The 19,654-nt window shown below is 51.5% G+C and overlaps 2 protein-coding genes across 2 annotated transcripts; both read right to left on the reverse strand.

The window, feature by feature from the left end:
• Window positions 1-1,419: 1,419 nt before the first annotated feature.
• On the reverse strand, window positions 1,420-4,289 carry LOC133344973 (uncharacterized). The gene is made up of 2 exons (XM_061555307.1): window positions 1,988-4,289; window positions 1,420-1,525 (listed from the first exon to the last, which is right to left on the reverse strand). The coding sequence occupies exon 1, from the start codon at window positions 3,739-3,741 to the stop codon at window positions 2,287-2,289; it is 1,455 nt and encodes a 484-aa protein (XP_061411291.1). The 5' UTR covers window positions 3,742-4,289; the 3' UTR covers window positions 1,420-1,525; window positions 1,988-2,286.
• Window positions 4,290-16,505: 12,216 nt separating this feature from the next.
• LOC133344974 (uncharacterized) lies at window positions 16,506-17,919 on the reverse strand. Its single transcript, XM_061555308.1, has 2 exons — window positions 16,880-17,919; window positions 16,506-16,740 (listed from the first exon to the last, which is right to left on the reverse strand). Exons 1-2 carry the CDS (start codon window positions 17,594-17,596, stop codon window positions 16,558-16,560), a joined length of 900 nt encoding a protein of 299 aa, XP_061411292.1. The 5' UTR covers window positions 17,597-17,919; the 3' UTR covers window positions 16,506-16,557.
• Between the last annotated feature and the right edge of the window lie 1,735 nt (window positions 17,920-19,654).

Below are 19,654 nucleotides of genomic sequence, written 5' to 3' on the forward strand. Positions count from 1 at the left end.
TCACTGTCTGCTTCCTGAGATGAGTTCAGCCTTGCATAAGCAATTTGAGCCACGAGAAACTTTGAGTATTTGCAACTTATTAACCATATTTTATATAATCTCTTTATTACATGTGTAGTGAGTCCAACTGAGTCGCAGACGTTATTCTTTAGAGGAAACACATTTATTATATGAACACGTGTTGATGCCTTATAGGACGTAGAGCTTCCAGCTTGTAGGACGCGGAGCTTCCAGCTTGTAGAACGAAGAGACCCTGTTCCCTCTCAGAGACCCACCTTATATCCTCCCGGGTCGGGACTGGCTCGACCCAGGCCCGGCCCGCCTTCTCGAGCGTTCTAGCTCCCTCTCGATCCCTCTCCCCTGACACATGATCACCCCCTAGCCCCCCCACCTGGGGCCCTCTCTGTGGACACTCCGGATCATGTGTCTACAGGGTCAACTAGAGTGCCATGGCCCGGGGCAACCCGGTCCCTGGGCTGACACTCTCCCGCTCCTAACACTCTCCCACTTGTGGGAGCACGCACTACATGCTATGCGTCTGCGCTATCCCAGTGCTCACCAAGCCCCGCTAGGGCTGGTACTACACCCATTTACGGGGTGTACTGCGATGACGATGCATCGCACGCCATGCTATAGTAAAGCCGGCATCACACAGCAACCCACCCAGTGCTGTCCGCGACGTAGAAATATCGCACGCCACGACCCTCCCGGGCCGGCACCATACAGTGACATCCCCGATGTCACTACACATGAATGAGAAGGCAATTTCACTGCCAAGTTATGCATTAGGCTAATGTGAAAGATTTTAGTCGAGTCACGGGTGTTTAGAAATCAGCAGGCCTTGTAATGTTTGTCATAATGCAAAAATCAGCAGCAAAAATAATCACCATTATCACCACCGTCATCATGAAATACTTGTAATTTCTAGTAGGATTTACATGCTTCCTTTCAGATCAGCTTTAGCATCACACTTCATGGGAGGCAAATTATTTTGTCCACTGATGATAAGAATCATATGCAATACCAAGCTATATAGAACTAAATGTAATCAACCTCCAGACCAAAAATCTGGGGTCTGAAAATTCTAATTTATAATTAACAAAAATTGGTATAGTTTGATATTCACTTATATATGGCTACATTAGCACCAACTTTCAGCTTTCTAACCCTTTTAGGAAATAATTAGTACTTACATCAGTCACTCAACCATAACTGTGGTATTCATCATCAGCAATAGGTTTCATTTATCAATTGCTGGATGAAGGCCCAAACGAACGTGGCAGAGCTCATCTCCATTAGTGGCCCTCAGCCAGTGGTGTAAATTCCCCATGTTTATGGAAAGGGAACATCACTATTGACTACCAAAATAGGAGTAATTCTACCTTCCCTAAGGGGCCGTCTATCTCGGCCTCGCTGTGCGCTGCGTTGCACCGCTAGTCGAGTAGACAACCATGTGTTCAATAAACCCTCGAAGCCAGGATGACCGTCCAACTCCGATCGTCATTTATTGATTTAACAGGTAAAACTGGTGAGAAAACACAGATACAGCATCTGTTATAATTCGGAAACACCCACACAATGAACACCACAGCATCAGAACATTGTCTCAGATAACAATAGATCCTGGAAGGACCAGGCCCACACATTACCCCTGAACAACTAGACAAAGGCACAAGCTGATGCGTTGCATACAGGCACAGTGTATTCATCCCACTGCACCCCAAATGTACAGCATTACACTTAACACTAAACTGTGGATGAGATACTTCGTCATCACTCTCAGGATCGCAACATAGGCACAAGTCTGACTCGACCTACTAAATCACAAGTAACATCCACAATAAGGAAAGTCACAGGCTTCGTTACTAACTAGGCCTCGTATTTACTACAACAACTTAACGGCACCATAAAGGCATTTACATTGCTATAACGGTCATTCCAACATTACAACAGCATTTCCAATATTATAAGAATATAAACAACTTACAGATAATGCTTCTTAAGCTCCCACAATGGATAAGTGCGGCTGTGGTCTCACTGAGATGCGATGCGTGCCGCCATCTTGACTTATCTGTGTAATGGCTGACGCCCGCGTGGTACAGTGGAAATCTGACATCGTCACTTCCTGGTCACGTGACCAACATTAGCATCAAAAAACAGGAACTTCCTGTTTACATACGCTCCCCATCTGCCGTGAGGCAAGACACTCCCCGTCTGGTATCTAGGAGATACCACCATTTATTTCCTATCTCATAAACAAGTGTATAACAACTTCAACGGGTCGACTTATTTGTCCATATCTTTGCGAGAGAGAAGTAGTACTATCTCGACTATGGGCCTGATGAAAGTTCTTGCGACACCTTGCTTCGCAATCATAACCTCGACCTTTCGAACTTTTCCATCGGCATTTGGAATCGACTTGAGGATGCGGCCCATTGGCCACTCATTCCGTTTGGCTTGGTTGTCCTTCAGTAGGACGAGGTCGCCTTCTTGGATGTCTGGTCTATTAGACTGCCACTTGTTGCGCACTTGGAGTGTCGTAAGGTACTCGTTTTTCCAGCGATGCCAGAACGTGTTCGCGAAGCTCTGCACTTGTCTCCATTGACGTCTGTAGAGGTCTGCAGTGCTGGCCTCCTCGGTAGGTGCTGTGAGCACATCTGTCTTCTGGGTAAGAAGTGTAGCAGGAGTCAAGATGAATGGTGACTCCGGGTCGGTTGAGACGGGGATCAGGGGTCTTGAGTTAATTATGGCTGAGACCTCGGCCATGAGAGTGGTCAAGACCTCGTGAGAGAGCCGTGTGGACCCGACATCACATAGCATGGAGTCGAGAATGCGTCGAGCAATCCCGATCATGCGTTCCCAGGCTCCACCCATGTGCGAAGAGTGGGGAGGATTGAAGATCCATGTGCGGCCTTGATCACTAAGGTATTTCCTGACAGAATAATCTTCGACATTCTCCGTATTGATCTTAAGCTCTTTACATGCTCCTATGAAATTGGTTCCACAATCAGAACGGAGTTGCTTGGCTGGCCCTCTGATGGCGAAGAACCTCCGGAGTGCATTTATAAAGCTCGAAGAGTCCATGGACTCGATGACTTCGATGTGCACTGCTCGTGTACTCATACAGGTGAACAGCACTGCCCAACGTTTGCTGTTCGCGAGCCCTCCTCTGGTGCGGCGGGAGATGACTGTCCACGGTCCGAACACGTCAATCCCTACAGAGGTGAAGGGAGGTTCCACACTGAGTCGATCGGCTGGGAGGTCTGCCATTTTCTGTTCTTCCTGTTTTCCACGTAGCTTGCGACACCGGATACACTTGTGGATTGTGCTGGCGATGCACCTCTTTGCTCCAACGATCCACAGCCCTGCAGATCGGATTGCTCCTTCTGTGAAGTGCCGACCTTGGTGCTTGACCTTCTCGTGGTAGTGGCGCACGAGTAAGATTGCGATGTGGCTCTGGCTTGGGATTATGAGGGGGTTTCGTTCATTCTCATCTAATTTTGCATTCCCTAGCCGACCACGGATCCTGAGCAAGTCGTCTTTGTCCATCCCGGGGTTTAGCTTCCTGAGGGTGCTGACCCTAGGAAGGTCTTCTCCCTTGTTGATGGCTTTGATCTCACTTGCATAAGCTGCCTGTTGCACACAGCGGAAGATTGATTTCCTTGCTCTGGAAAGCTCGTCTTCAGTGCGTGGCACTGTGCAGTAATGCCATCCATTGCAGCTACCAGTGGTGCCTCTCATCGGGCGATGGAAGCAGTCTGCGATATCCGTTAAATGTGCTATCGCTCGCACGAGCGTCGTCCATTTCGAGAAATGTTCAAAATGGTGTGGACTCAGTGGACTTCTTGGTCGCACATGAGTTATGAAAGTTGTCACTTGAGGACGAATCTCCTTGTCAGACTCGGGCTCTACGAGTCCAAAGGTCTCCTTGGTAGAACATGGGCCACCGTCACGTCGTAACAGGAACGCTGGACCCGTCAGCCAGATGGTTTGATTCAGCAGAGATGCAGGGACGGACCTAGTTGCGAGATCTGCTGGATTCTGGTCAGTTGGAACGTAATTCCATTGCTCCGGCTGCGTCGATCCCCTGATGCACTCCACCCGGTTGCTGATGTAGGTGTAGAACCTTCTGGTTTGGTTGTTTATGTAGCCTAGTACGACCTTACTGTCCGTGTAGAACTTGACCGCGTCCAGTTTGATGTCCAATTCGTCTAAGATCAGTTCCGCCACCTCTGTAGCAAGAACAGCTCCACACAGCTCGAGCCTTGGGATGGTATGTTCTGGTTGTGGGGCCTTGCCGTGGAACTTCTTCCAGGATTCCCACTCGGACGACAGCTCCGGGTCTAGGAACGGAGAGGCCACGGCCGCAGCAACCACCGCCACGACCACCAGCAGAGCGACGAGCAGCGGCTTCGTCTTTGGCTTCCTCTTGTCAGTGAGGACTGGCTTGGAGAAACGTGGAGGAACAAAATCCATCGAAGATGGTGGATGTACGTGCGAAGTTGTGGTGGTTTCTTCGTACGTCTGCACGGTACAGCCTTGACTTCTCTTGCCGAGTTTCTCTTTCAGCAGTGAAGTGGTTAGGGCACGGTGTGAAGAGCGACGTGCGTCCATTCGTGAGCACACTCGTTCTGAATGTGCTAATGTGGTCTGGTTTGTGTCTTCCATCGAGACAAACGTCACCTACGATGACCCATCCTAGGTCGAGTCTCTGGGCGTAGGGAGCGTCGTGAGGTCCGTTGCGTTGATTACGAACCTTGTGGACTCTCAGCATGTCCCTGCCGAGCAGAAGTAAAATCTGTGCCGTGTGATCCAATGGCAGGATGAACTCTGCTATGGGTTTCAGGTGTGGGTGGTGACGTGCAACTTCGGGCGTGGGAATCTCACTCCTGTCGTCCGGTATCTCGTTGCAATCTGTCACCGTAGGAAGGGCTAGCTTCATGGTGCTATCTATGGTTTCCACCATGAGGCCGCTCACTCTTCTTCCCGCTGTCTCCATCAGTCCTGAGCATGTTCTGAGCGTGTATGGAAAGGAATTCCCACCTACACTTAGCTGATCAAAGAACTCTGACCTTGCCAAAGACCTGTTGCTCTGGTCGTCCATTATGGCGTACATCCTTACTGCCCTTTCAGGATGTCCTTTGGGATAGACTCGGACGAGGCATATCTTTGAGCAAGATCTTCCTTTGAAGCCTTCTCCACAGACTTCTGTGCATTTGGTTGTGATTGACGAAGTGAGTGCGGCGGTCTCGCCTTGCTCCCCGCCGTGCTCTGCTTCGGGATCGGAAGCCTTAGTGCTACTGGGTTTCGAGTAAAATGTGTGCAGAGCAGTTGCGTGTTTGTCGCTGCCACATTCCTCGCACTTGATATCTGCCTTGCAATTCCTTGCAAGGTGGTTAGTAGAAGCACAGCATTTGAAGCACACTCCAAATTCTTTCAGCATGTTCTTCCACTCTTCCAATGGCTTCCTCCTGAACTCACGGCATTTCTGGAGGGAGTGAGGTTTATCATGCAATGGGCATTGCTTCTCTGGATCCTCTATCTTTTTCTTTGTGGTGGTTGCCTGGACGGAGTTTGCGAATGTCGCAGGAGAGACCTCAGTTTTGTGTACGGAAATTGGCACTCTCGCTGTTCCTCGTTTCGCCGTTGTCCTTTCCATTTTTGGGAGATCTGGACTGGAAATCCCCGTGGTGCCAAACATGAAACTCGGGTCATTTCTAGTCTTAGCCAGGTTGCGGATAAACTTTGAGAAAAAAGAGAATGGGGAGAATGCAACCTGATGCTCTGACTTGTATCTTGAACCCGCTGTTCTCCATTTTTCCTGCACGTCAAATGGCAATTTCTCTACGATGGGGTTCACGCCATGGTAGGTATTCAAGAAAATGAGACCTGGTAAGTAGGGGTCAGCCTGGGCTGATTCAAGCTCCATCAAAAGATCTCCAAGCTCCCGTAACATTTTATTGTCTCGACCAGAGATTTTTGGAAAGTTCTGCAACTTCTTGAAGAGGGCCTTCTCAATGGTTTCTGGACTACCATAGCACTCATCGAGCCTCTCCCACACCGCATGCAGGCTTGAGGTGGGGTCGTCAATGTTTGCTGACCGGATCCTCTTTGCGTACTCTGCAGACTCATTTCCTAACCATTTCACCAACAGGTCGAGTTCTTCACTTGCAGAGATGTCTGCATTTCGGATTGCATTCCTGAAGGTAGATCTCCAGGCTCGATAGTTCTCAGAGTGGTCATCAAACTTAACGAGTCCTGTGTTGATTAGTTCGCGGTGAGCTAGGTACCTAGCAAAGTCCCCTAGTCCTGCTGATCCAGAGTGTGTCCATATTGGCGCTTGTGAGGTGCTATTATTTGCTGCATTGCCTTGCATGCCGTCATTTGCGATGGCGTTGGACTGTGGGACCAAAGGGTTTCGATCACGTTGGTTGGATCCCCTTATGTGACTGTCTGGAATGTGGGTCTGACTTGGTGCATCTACGTCTGACCCCACGTGCGCGACGCTGAGTTGGCGACTTACTGCCAGGGCAGGATATGTATTTTCACCTTTCCTGTAGACAACATTCATGTTCATTCGGTGTGGAGATGGCGATGCCTGAACGTCCACCCTTTGTTCAGTATCGTTTGGTGGAGGAGCATTGATGCATTGTTCAGACCAGTCCAAAATATTTTTTCTGGTGAGTTGATCACGGTCCTTGACAGGTATCTGAGTGCCAAACTCACTCCAATTCTCTTCCTTATCCAGGTTGGCTGCTGCCTCGAGCACCTCTGCCTGGGCCATTGCAGCAGCTGCTTCCCTTTTGAGTTGTAGGGTGCTTAACTTAGCATCCAGCTCAATGTTCTTCCGCGTGGCGGTAGCCACTAATATACTCTCTTGCTCTCGTGCGGCAGCAGTTGCTATGCATGCTTCTTCTTGTATGTGGGCCTTTTCAATTAGCATGGCTTCCTCTTCAGCCATGTAGGCAATACGGGCGTTTGCTGCTTCTGCTGCTGCGCGTGCCTGAGCTGCTGCCATACTAGTAGATGATGTCTTTGAGGGTGCTGAGGCTTTAGATTTTGTGGTGGACCTGGATGAGACGGAGTGCTGAGATCGTGTCTCTCTTAAGCCCTCCAGACGGTCCATTGCATCTTGTATCGCTGCCTGCACATTATCATCGAGCAGTTCGAGGAAGTGTTCTTGTCTGCGCACTCCCTCAATGCCCTCGTCTGTTTTCACCTTCATCAGGAGCGAGATGTATTTATTTGCCAGGAGCTTGTAGCTTGAGCTGCTCACCTTCACTCGCTGGATGGCCCGCTGAATTGAGGCCACTGTGTCTGAGGCATTTGAAGCTTCGGATAAATCTGCTTCAACCCGGTTCCATGCCCGTTGTATCCTGGCATCCAGGTCCTGTTTCTCAGCCTCATAGCTTTCCAAGGCCCGTTGCGTCAACCTGACCTCCCTCTGGGGCCTTGAACTCCCTTGGTCCTCTTGAGGCAGGATGGGAGATCCTGGATTGCTTGGTTCACCTTCTTCAGCATCTCTCCCTGCTGAACTGTGGCTTTCCATGCTGCGATGCTTGCAGCACGATTTTAATGTAGACTCGTTGCAGAGCTCCTTGCTTGCTGCAGGCTGACTGCTTGAGAGCTGGTTGCTTGCTGCAGGCTGACTGCTTGAGAGCTGGTTGCTTGCTGCAGGCTGACTGCTTGAGAGCTCCTCTGCTTGCTGCAGGCTGACTGCTTGAGAGCGCCTCTGCTTGCTGCAGGCTGACTGCTTGAGAGCGCCTCTGCTTGCTGCAGGCTGACTGCTTGAGAGCGCCTCTGCTTGCTGCAGGTTGGGAGCTTCAAGATGAGTATCTTTTTACTTGGCTGCAGAGAGCTGGCTGCAGCACTAGTTGGTAGCTTCAGGAAGAATATCTTTTTACTAACTCGGCCTCGCTGTGCGCTGCGTTGCACCGCTAGTCGAGTAGACAACCATGTGTTCAATAAACCCTCGAAGCCAGGATGACCGTCCAACTCCGATCGTCGTTTATTGATTTAACAGGTAAAACTGGTGAGAAAACACAGATACAGCATCTGTTATAATTCGGAAACACCCACACAATGAACACCACAGCATCAGAACATTGTCTCAGATAACAATAGATCCTGGAAGGACCAGGCCCCCACATTACTCCTGAACAACTAGACAAAGGCACAAGCTGATGCGTTGCATACAGGCACAGTGTATTCATCCCACTGCACCCCAAATGTACAGCATTACACTTAACACTAAACTGTGGATGAGATACTTCGTCATCACTCTCAGGATCGCAACATAGGCACAAGTCTGACTCGACCTACTAAATCACAAGTAACATCCACAATAAGGAAAGTCACAGGCTTCGTTACTAACTAGGCCTCGTATTTACTACAACAACTTAAACGGCACCATAAAGGCATTTACATTGCTATAACGGTCATTCCAACATTACAACAGCATTTCCAATATTATAAGAATATAAACAACTTACAGATAATGCTTCTTAAGCTCCCACAATGGATAAGTGCGGCTGTGGTCTCACTGAGATGCGATGCGTGCCGCCATCTTGACTTATCTGTGTAATGGCTGACGCCCGCGTGGTACAGTGGAAATCTGACATCGTCACTTCCTGGTCACGTGACCAACATTAGCATCAAAAAACAGGAACTTCCTGTTTACATACGCTCCCCATCTGCCGTGAGGCAAGACACCGTTCATAAATGACGTCACGCAATTTTGGACGATTTTTGACCCCCCCCCCTCGTCACACGGCGTCACAAAAAGTCAGACCCCCTTCAAATATGACGTCACAAAGCTCTGCCCTCTCCAAAATAAAACATGCTTCAAATCGCTTTAAACTATTGTCATTGTAGTGCGTATTTAATGTGGCGCTGCACTCTGATGTTGTAGGAGACATTTATTAAAAGTCTATTTAATTAAGTAGATCGTGTTGTCTCTATTTATTTAAAGTTGCGCATTTTGATGTGACGTCACATTTCTCACCCCCCCCCCCTCGTCACACATCGTCACAAATGTCCGACCCCCCCCCCCCCCCCTAGGTGCATGACCTAATTTATGGACGGCCCCTAAAAGGGATGCTTGGCCAAGTCGACCCTGAGCAGCTTTGGACAAACAGTCCCTACTCATAAATAAATAATCTAAACATTCGATTTTCATATATTTAACGCAAGTTTTGGGCTACAGCACTTTTATTACTTGTCTGGAATGCTAAAGGAATGCACTAATCACTTGCATACAGTAGAACGAGATATGTCCTCACCGAGTGGGAATTTATGCAAACTTTATGGCATCGTCACGATTTGATCTATGTGTAGTGATGAACTTTACGCGGACAACTTCTTCTTTTCCGTCGTCACTTTATTTTACAAAACTCAGCACATTCCACAACCAAGATTTCAGAGCGTTCCCTGCTCGCTCGCTGCGCTCCGCTGGCCTCGCTCGCTCCGTTCCCTCCCTCTCTCTCCGTCTCTCTCTCTCCCAGACTCTCCTCTCTGCTTCGCCTGTCTCACTCTCTCTCGGCTTCTCCGTCTCACTCTGTCTCTCCCTCTCGTCTCCGTCTCACTCCAACTGTCTCTCCCTCTTTCGTGTGCTTCTCTGTTCCCGTTCCACTGCTAGCCTATCCTATCTCTCATCTCTTCTTCTCCTGCTCCACTGCTAACCTATTCTAGTTTTCATATCTTCTTCTCCGTCTCCACTGCTAACCTATTCTAGTTTTCATATCTTCTTCTCCGTCTCCACTGCTGACCTATTCTAGTTTTCATATATTCTTCTCCGTCTCCACTGCTAACCTATTCTAGTTTTCATATCTTCTTCTCCGTCTCCACTGCTGACCTATTCTAGTTTTCATATCTTCTTCTCCTGCTCCACTGCTAACCTATTCTATCTCTCATATCTTCTTCTCCGTCTCCACTGCTGACCTATTCTTCTTCTTCTGCTCCGACTGTCTCCGTCCAGCTCCCAGCACCCCCCCCCCCCGTCTCACTCTCACGCTCTCGTATTTATTCCCGTCCTCATTAATTTCCAATTAATTAACCGGCGTCCCCACCGACGCCCTGCACCCTCGGCCCCCACCGCCACCTGCTCCCATCCCCAGACTTGCTGGCACCACCTTGCCCTTGACAACAACAACCGGCCAATCACTGCCCTGCATCCCATAATCACCTAACGAGCCGTCTCTCTCCGACCGTTATCCCCCAGCAACACCTGCTTGTCCTGATGCGACCCCACTGTTCATAACCCACACGTGTTAACAATTTTGTTTGAAATTTGGGCTACCAAAAGTTACGGCCCAGTAGTTGATTGGTTTAACTTACTGAGGGGAAGGTCAGCTTCAGGTTCCATCTTGCGTTAAGTCTGGCGCTTTGAGTGGCAGATTTGTGCCAGAAAGGCACCTTGTATTTATATTAAAATAAAATTGACTTTACTTTACTAAACACTTCAAATATATGATCCACATCACCAGTGAACCAAGTAATTTGCCTCATGTAGAGTATTACACTTAACATCCATAGAAAGCAGCTAAAATTCGGTCACGGTTATGAGTAAATGAACACAATAATTTAAATATTGTACTTGTATTTCATGGGCGCTTAAATGCCTCAGCATCTCAAGTGCCTTAAAACAAATCTTATCTCAATGATTACAAAATGTATACATTGTAGCCCAGGGGACCCCCTGATGGCAACTGTCCCTGTGTGACACAAAGTGACGCAGCCTTGGCCTAAAATAAACCTCTCGACTACGCTGTGGAAACGTATGCGTCCGGTGATTTCCAGTGCAATTGGCACATTGGAACCCGTGACCCGTAGCGACCTCAAGTGGCAGAAATGGCGCAATGTCCTTTAACATGGAGGGGCAGGGGTGAAGGTGCTGGAGTGGGAAGTTCAAGGCGAGCACCAGGCAGTCTTTTATGTGGTTGTTATAAAAGAGGCCTGTGCCCTCCCCTGTATGAACACCAGCGCCAACCATCTGTATGCCCCCCCCCCCCCAATCATAGACAGATCATCAAAACAACTTTCCAATGATCTTGGTTTTGACGGACACAGCACGCGTTCTGGAAGAAAACAAATAAGGCATTAATTGTGAAACCAAGTGGGCAATATGGGCAGTGTTTCCTGTGTTAAACACAACACTCCCAAAAGACCTGTAGATATCCCCATTGTTTAATACACAGGTGATCATACCACGGTGTCGCCCACGCGTGTGTGTGTGAAGTGATGAGTCATGTGCAAGGCAACAGTGACTATATACTTGAAGTATTGGAATTGACGGCAGGAACTTCTTGACGGGTAACACACTTTTATTAAATCTTTACGTTCACAATACAACGTGTGGTCTCCTTTCTTCCGACTACACACTCCACTTAACTCGTGTAGACTCTATGGTTCTGACTACACCCAATACACTTGACTCGTGTAGACCCTATGCCTCTGGCTACACACAATACACTTGACTCGTGTAGACCCTATGCCTCTGGCTACACACAATACACTTGACTCGTGTAGACCCTATGCCTCTGGCTACACACAATACATTCGGCTCGTGTAGACTCTATGCCTATGGCTACACACACTACACTCGCCTCTGGGTTACACAGAGTCCCGGTCCCGTTAGGACAGCGGGACTAGGTACCGCAGGGCCCTAGGTCTTCATCCCCGTCTTCATTCTTCGCTGGTTACATACTGCCCTTACGCCTGTGTGCATCCCCTTTTATAGCCCCTGCTCACGAGAGACGGAGCTGATCCGGACGTCGACGTGAGCATCGTTCCCTAGTGAACCAATCACGACGCACTCTCTCTACGATCCGTTTTCCCAGCGCGTGTTAACACTCCTCTACCAATCACACCGCGCTGCCACCCGATCACTCCCTCTCAGCGCGTCACGGGCCCACAGCCAATCAGTACCCCGTAACCCACGACCCCGCGCTGACCCCTGATCCTCCACCGTCAGCGCGCGTCACCACCTACACAGCCAATCATTACGCGCTGGCATACGATCCCTAATCCCAGCGCGTATCACCTCTACATCACCCCCTCCCACATAGCTTGCAGCCGGCCCGGCTGTTAACCAACAACACAACCTAACGTCAACGCAGTAATAAAGAAACTCCACCTCCCAGTGTGCCCCGTAACGCAACAACAACAACACAACACAACACTTAAATATGAAGCAATATACAGCCCGACGAACAACACAATAAGAGCGAACACCCGAAAACGAACGCGCCACGTGTCTCTGTGACTAAACGCAGTGCCGAGGCGCTCCGTCTGCCACGACTCCTCACATGGTAGGTCACACAAAGTAGCGCGACCTAGCGCGAGTCCGTCTGGCCGGTCCGTCGTATGGGACGGGACGCTGGCATACGTCCGGTGGCTCCGGCAGCTCTAGACGGCGCGGATCGGGCCTGGAAGGACCGGCCCCGCCGCGAAGATCCGGCCGCCGGTGGTCGGCAGCTGTCAGTTCCGAGACACCTGGGAGCGGACCAGGCGGAGACATGTGAGGAGCAGGCAAAGACAATCCCCCCTTAGGGTCGTCGGTCACGTCACATGCTCGGCCCTCACGACACAAGGGGAGGCCATATGGAGGCGAGAACGGTTTCAGTCGGGAGGGGTGGACGTACCAACGGCGTTTTCCCCATTTTATCTGAACGCACTGGGGGCGTGCAACCCGCACGACCTCCACGGGTCCCCGCCATGGCTTCAACAATTTAGGCGACGTAGCCAAAGGTGCCTGAGGGCAATGCAGCCAGGCCCTGTCACCTGGTTCCCAGTTGTGCACGGACACCTTCCGTGCACGCAACCGCTCGTTTGCAATTTGGCGAGCCCGCGAATTAAGCCGTGCGGCCTCCCTTGCCTCTGTCAGCTTATGAATGTTACATTTAATATGCTCTGCCAATTTCGAATTAGTCCGTGGTGCGGGCAGACCCAGCTGCGTTTCCATGGGCGGGTCGGCTTCCCGACCGTACATCAGATAAAACGGGGAAAATCCCGTAGCTGCATGGGGGGCCATTCTATACGCGGCGAGGACCCCAGGAACCTGCAGGTCCCAATCAACATGTGCCTCACACACCTGCTGGCACAGCATAGAAGTCAATGTCCTGTTGAGCCTCTCAACCATCCCGTCCGTCTGCGGGTGGTACGGGGAGGTACGCACCTTCTTAGTACCCAACAGGTCGCACACCTCTTGCAGTAATTTACTCGAAAATTTTTTCCCTTGGTCGGTCAGCAAGCGTTCGGGAGCCCCCTTGTCCAGGACGTAGCCCTGGACAAAGGCGTCCGTCACAGCCGCCGCCGACTGGTTGGCGAGTGGCCACGCCATAGGCCACCGGGTAAAATATTCGACCCCCACCAACAGGTACTTATTACCCCTAGGCGTGACTGGAAAAGGCCCCAGAATATCGAGTGCGACGAGCTCGTTAGTGCGCGAGACCTGAATAGATAGCAGCGGTGGATTAGCTGCCACAGGCGGTGGTTTCCGTCTGGCGCACTCAACACAACCCTTCAGAATATTCACCACGTCACCCCCCATTCCCGGCCAATAATAGTCACGCTGAAGCAGGGCAAGCGTTTTGTTAACTCCCAAATGCAAGAGGCGTTCGTGTGCGGCCAAGACAACCTTCCCCCTCACAGCAGAAGGCACCACAATCGCGTGCCGCCGGGACAAACTGTCCCATCTCATTAACAGGCCCTGCTTAAGCACGTAGGAGCCAGTTCGTTCATGGTCACCTTCGGAACCCCCCGTCTTGCGGCGCAATGCTAGCAAGGAGCTGTCCGCCATTTGGAGACGGCCCCACTCAATCAACGACAGTGAGAGCAGCGAGTCCTGACCCCCTGGGTTAGCAGGAACATCCCCAATTGGTGTGCCCGCGGTCGCAACCAACTCCTCCATACCTTCCGTAACTGGCGGTTTACAGCGCGCCGATCCCGACAAGCACGCACATTTGTGACAAGGCAACAACCGCGACAGGGCATCGGCATTTGTGTGTCGCAACCCTTTACGGTATGTAGTCGTGAACTGATAGTCCTGGAGGACTTCCAACCACCGCGACAATTGGCCCGAGGGCTGGGCGACCCGCAATGAATACTGGAGCGCCACGTGGTCCGTCCGGACCGTAAAATGACGACCATAGAGATATGGCCTGAATTGTTGTACGAAAAAAACAATGGCAAGCAGTTCGCGACGGGTGACGCAGTAGCGCTGCTCTGCCGGCGACAACACCCTGCTACCATAGGCGACCACTCGTTCGACCCCTCCAACGACTTGGGACAGCACTCCCCCAATGCCCGTGTTGCTAGCATCCGTGTCCAGCAAGAAGGGACTCGCAAAGTCCGGATAGCGCAAGGGTGGGGCCCTTACCAAGGCGTCCCGGAGGGAGCAGAATGCAGCCTCCTCCTCCGGTCCCCATCGGAACTTCACTCCTTTCGCTGTTAGAGCGTGCAAGGGTTTTGCAATGGTGGCGAAGTGCTCAACGAATCGGCGATAATATGAAGCAAAACCGATGAAACTGCGCACATCTGACACTGACGTGGGCGTCGGCCACGAACTGACACAGTCCGTCTTCGCAGGATCGGTAGAAATCCCCGAAGAGTCGACAATGTGACCCAAGTACCACACGGATTTACGAAAAAGGTGGCATTTGGCCGGTTTAAACTTTAATTTAGCCGATCGCATTCGCAAGAACACCCCTCTCAATCGCTGGAGATGTTCTTCAAACGTTTTACCGAAAACAATGACATCGTCAAGGTAAATGAGGCACGTATCCCACTGCAAGCCCGACAAAACCAATTCCATAAGACGCTGAAACGTCGCAGGAGAGGAGTGAAGTCCCATGGGTAACCGGTTAAACTGAAACAGGCCCCCCGGAGTCCGAAATGCAGTCTTAGGCTTAGACTCTTCGTCGAGTGGCAACTGCCAGAATCCGGATAATAAATCAAGAGTCGAAAAGTATCGCGCACCAGACAATGCGTCGAGAGACTCGTCCATCCTGGGGAGCGGATACGCGTCGGCCACAGAGATCTTATTCAGGCGACGGAAATCGACGCAAAATCGCAGGGTCCCGTCTTGCTTTTTAACGAGCACAATAGGTGCTCCCCAAGGACTGGAAGAAGGCGAAATAATGTCGGCTTCCAGCATATCGTTAACTGCCGACTGAACATGTTCCTTCTCAGCAGGACTCAATCGGAAGGGATTTTGCCTGACCGGTGCCGCATCGCCCGTTTCAATGTGGTGGCTTAGCAGGTCCGTGCACCCAATGTCATACTTATGTTTACCGAAGACATCCGAAAATTCAATTAGCAACCCGCGCAGCGCACCCAACTGTACCGCTGACAAATCGTCAGAGTCCGCGCACAGCGAATCAACCCATTCGAGGTCCTCCTTCAATGTTACGTTTTTCGTGGGGCTCGGATCAGCCTGCGCAACCAGCCTCTCCTCCGCAGGGACCCGCGCCGCGTGAGCTAGCACGGTGCCCTGCTGAATGACGGCCGGCCGCGCCCCAGCGTTTAAAACCATCACAAACGGATCCCTGTCAGCCCCAACCAAAGTGTGAGCCACCGACAAATCGAGACCTCCAACAGCCCTATTAGAAGGACCCAAAAGCATGCCCTGTTCCGAGGCCTCCCTCACCCATGGCTTCTGCAACCGGAGGGGAATTAACATTTGTGAACCCGGGGGCACGTGCACGGTCTGTGTCGCTAACGCCTGTATGGTAGCGCACGCCGTCCGAATTTCATTAGGGCTCGTCAAAAATGAAATACGGCGACCCGATGGTAGTTCAATGCAACGCTGATCAATGAGAATTTTGATGGGCATTTTTGCCAAAAAATCAGTGCCCAATAGACAGGGAACCGCCAGGGAGGACGAAACGAAGACGGGTCCCGACAATTTGATATCACCAATGCAAATGGACGCCCTAATCTGACCGATAATGCCCAACGATCCCCCGTTAGCGGCGTAAAATGGCACATCCACCGGAAGAAGCGGACGACATTGTACAGGGAGAATGTTATAAATGAGATCCGATATAATAGTCGCCGATGCCCCCGTGTCCACTAACACCCTGACCTCGACCCCATCAATAGATCCGGTAACGACGGATGAACCCGCTGAGGCAGCCACTATTCTGTGCCCCAACTCCGACCATTTAATGTCCCCCCGGTCCCGGCCGAACCCCCCTCTCCGAACCGAACCCCCGAACTCTACTCGGCTCTCCCCCGCCGCAACGCGACGACCCATACGTGTCGAGTATGCGGGCCGAGCATGTGAGGTGCCGCGACTTGCCGGGGTTTGCAGGGATGACTTGGGGCCTTGTTCGTCGTCCAGCCGAGGTCCCATGGCGCGCTGACGTGGGGCGCGGCAACCGGAGGCCACGTGTCCCCGGAGGCCGCAGTTATAGCACGTGATGACAGTCGTCGGAGATCTCGGTTGCTCCAGCTTGCGGGCCGCTCGCAGAGGCGAACGGCCCCCCGACCTCCAGTCCCCCGGTCGTTCCGCGATGAACGCCTCCTCTCGTGGGCTGACGACTTGGGGCACGGTGACTACGGGGCCCGGAGCTGAGGCCACGGCAGCGTTGCAGACGACCCCCTGTTTACGTTGAAGGACCTCGTGCGCTTGTATGCTCGTAGCGACCCGTAAGGAAGAAATATCGGTCTCGTCGGCCGTGTTGATGGGGACCCCCAGGTCCTGCGCCAACTTGAGCAGTTGCTCCAAAACCATCGCATCTTGGCCCTCCTCGTCCATACGAGGGAACGCGGCGTCGGCGAGAGCAAGCAACGCCGTGCGGTAGGCGAGCACAGTCTCCGTGTCCGCCTTCCGTCTTGCATAAAAATGATGGCGGCCCGCCGAGGGAGGACCATAGACCTTGGCCATGAGAGCCAGCGCATCCTTGAGCGTGGAGCGGTCCGACCTGCGTGCGGACGTGAAGGCCGCGAGCGCGTTGTCGTCCAGCATGGCAGGCAGTGCCCGCAGTGCCGTAGCGTCGGACCAGGCGGACATCTCCTGATGCGTCAAAAACCTGCGCTGAAATTGGCTCCAATCCCCGCCTTCCGCCTTGAAGGCTGACAACGTGGGAAGGCGCTGTTGAAAGATGAAGTCGTCCTCCTCCTCGTGCTTCCTCTCCGCCGCCCCGTCGGTGTGTAAGATGGCGGCCCCAGTGGCGGGTGTCTGATGGCGGTCCGCAGCGCGCGTTGGTGACGTAAGCGGGCGCGCTTGGAGAACCGCTGCCACGTGGTGATGGCCGTTCCCGCCAAAAGTCGGCGCAGATGAAATGGCGGGAATCGCCAAGTCGTTTTGGCGGGAATCTGCGGGGCGACCCTGCAGAACGTCCGCCGCCGTCCCCGCTCCTCCCGACGAGCTGATCTCCGCCAGGATGGACGCGGCGGCGAGCAGCAGCTCCGCCAGGCGGGAGTGCGCCTCGCGAAGCACGGCGTCGGTCCCCCGTCGCTCGTCCGGCGCCGTTGGCGGATCCTGCAGCGTGGGCAATTCCTCGTCCTCACCCCCCGATGCCAGCTGGCCCGAGTCGTCGAGGTTGTCCCCGCGGTCAATCTCGTGGGTCCGACGGGTCTTCCTTGTCTCCATGCTTGGAAGACCGTTTCACTTCTGACGCCAGTTGAAGTATTGGAATTGACGGCAGGAACTTCTTGACGGGTAACACACTTTTATTAAATCTTTACGTTCACAATACAACGTGTGGTCTCCTTTCTTCCGACTACACACTCCACTTAACTCGTGTAGACTCTATGGTTCTGACTACACCCAATACACTTGACTCGTGTAGACCCTATGCCTCTGGCTACACACAATACACTTGACTCGTGTAGACCCTATGCCTCTGGCTACACACAATACACTTGACTCGTGTAGACCCTATGCCTCTGGCTACACACAATACATTCGGCTCGTGTAGACTCTATGCCTATGGCTACACACATTACACTCGCCTCTGGGTTACACAGAGTCCCGGTCCCGTTAGGACAGCGGAACTAGGTACCGCAGGGCCCTAGGTCTTCATCCCCGTCTTCATTCTTCGCTGGTTACATACTGCCCTTACGCCTGTGTGCATCCCCTTTTATAGCCCCTGCTCACGAGAGACGGAGCTGATCCGGACGTCGACGTGAGCATCGTTCCCTAGTGAACCAATCACGACGCACTCTCTCTACGATCCGTTTTCCCAGCGCGTGTCAACACTCCTCTACCAATCACACCGCGCTGCCACCCGATCACTCCCTCTCAGCGCGTCACGGGCCCACAGCCAATCAGTACCCCGTAAGCCACGACCCCGCGCTGACCCCTGATCCTCCACCGTCAGCGCGCGTCACCACCTACACAGCCAATCATTACGCGCTGGCATACGATCCCTAATCCCAGCGCGTATCACCTCTACATACTCATAAATTAAAAAAATAATAATTAGGAAGGCCTGTGAATTGGTTGTGCAATTAGTGTTTTGGCCAACCAACTTTACCCTATTATCTTCAATTATAGTACCGTATACAAACGAGCCGATAACTATTTACAGATCCTTAATCAATGCACAATTATGAACAGAGCCGAACTCTTCGAATGCAACCGAGCCATGAAAACGATGCTGATCTCCCGCCGGCGTGTGTATTTGTCGTTGTATTGTGAATGTGAGGTGGTGGCGCACTGCGTGGTTAGTACACTGCGTTAAAAATTCGGCCATCTGAGTTCAATTCCCAGTCACAGTTAACATCAATGGTGAGTGATATCTGAACCGGTCCTGGGCTTACACTTATAAGTCAATGCAGCTTCATTTGCATACCTGGCGTGGCGTGTAAATATCAGCACCGGAGAGACAAAGGCGGCCAGGAGCGGTTATGGGCGTACCACCTCTTCTTACACCGTGTTGGCCTTCATAGGTGCTCGCAAACAGAACTCACTCCGAGCAGCCAGCTGTGTTAGTGTGGGCTATGCGAGTGCAAAGTGCTGCTGCTGTGAATGTGCAGAGCACGTGTCACTGCCGGGGATGATTTGAGTGTGGTGCGCGGGCTGCGTGCGTTTCAGTTCGCAAGTCAAAGCAGCTCGACTCTCATCACTCAGATTCAACGTTCTCGTTCCAAATTCTTCTCCATTGCGGCCCAGACCTCCACCTCGTGTCGCCACGGAGTCACATTTGTGACATTCAGCCCCATACACACACGCACAGCTCCCTTCTTCCGCTCTCTCCTTACCATTGTACTACTAATGCGCAAACTTGAAATTCTGATGCAGCTCCCGTCTAACTATATTGATATCTCATATAATGACCTCGAACCAGTGAAACTAGTCTGACAGGGACTACACAAATGTTCAGCATTCATAACCGGTGATGTGCCAAGATAGTGTGTTTTATCAAATCCCGTGCTCGATGTTTGATTTCAACAATTAAACACTTGCATCGTCTATCTTTTCTATCCCTATTATTTCGTAACATATATTTCACACTTTCTACTATTTTATCATTTATCTTCAGTTAATATTCATGTCATGGCCATTTCTTAATGAATGTTTTGCTCACTTAACTTGTATTAAGTAAAACCGTTACAAAGTTTTCATATCGTCAGAGCTGCAAAAATATATATTTTATATTTAAATGTTTATTCATTCGTATGAGTGGAGTAACTTCGCTTACTTCTC

Source organism: Lethenteron reissneri, chromosome 21 (assembly GCF_015708825.2).
Source record: "Lethenteron reissneri isolate LAM-NWPU_2019-01 chromosome 21, ASM1570882v1, whole genome shotgun sequence".
In the NCBI taxonomy this organism is placed as follows: domain Eukaryota; kingdom Metazoa; phylum Chordata; class Hyperoartia; order Petromyzontiformes; family Petromyzontidae; genus Lethenteron; species Lethenteron reissneri.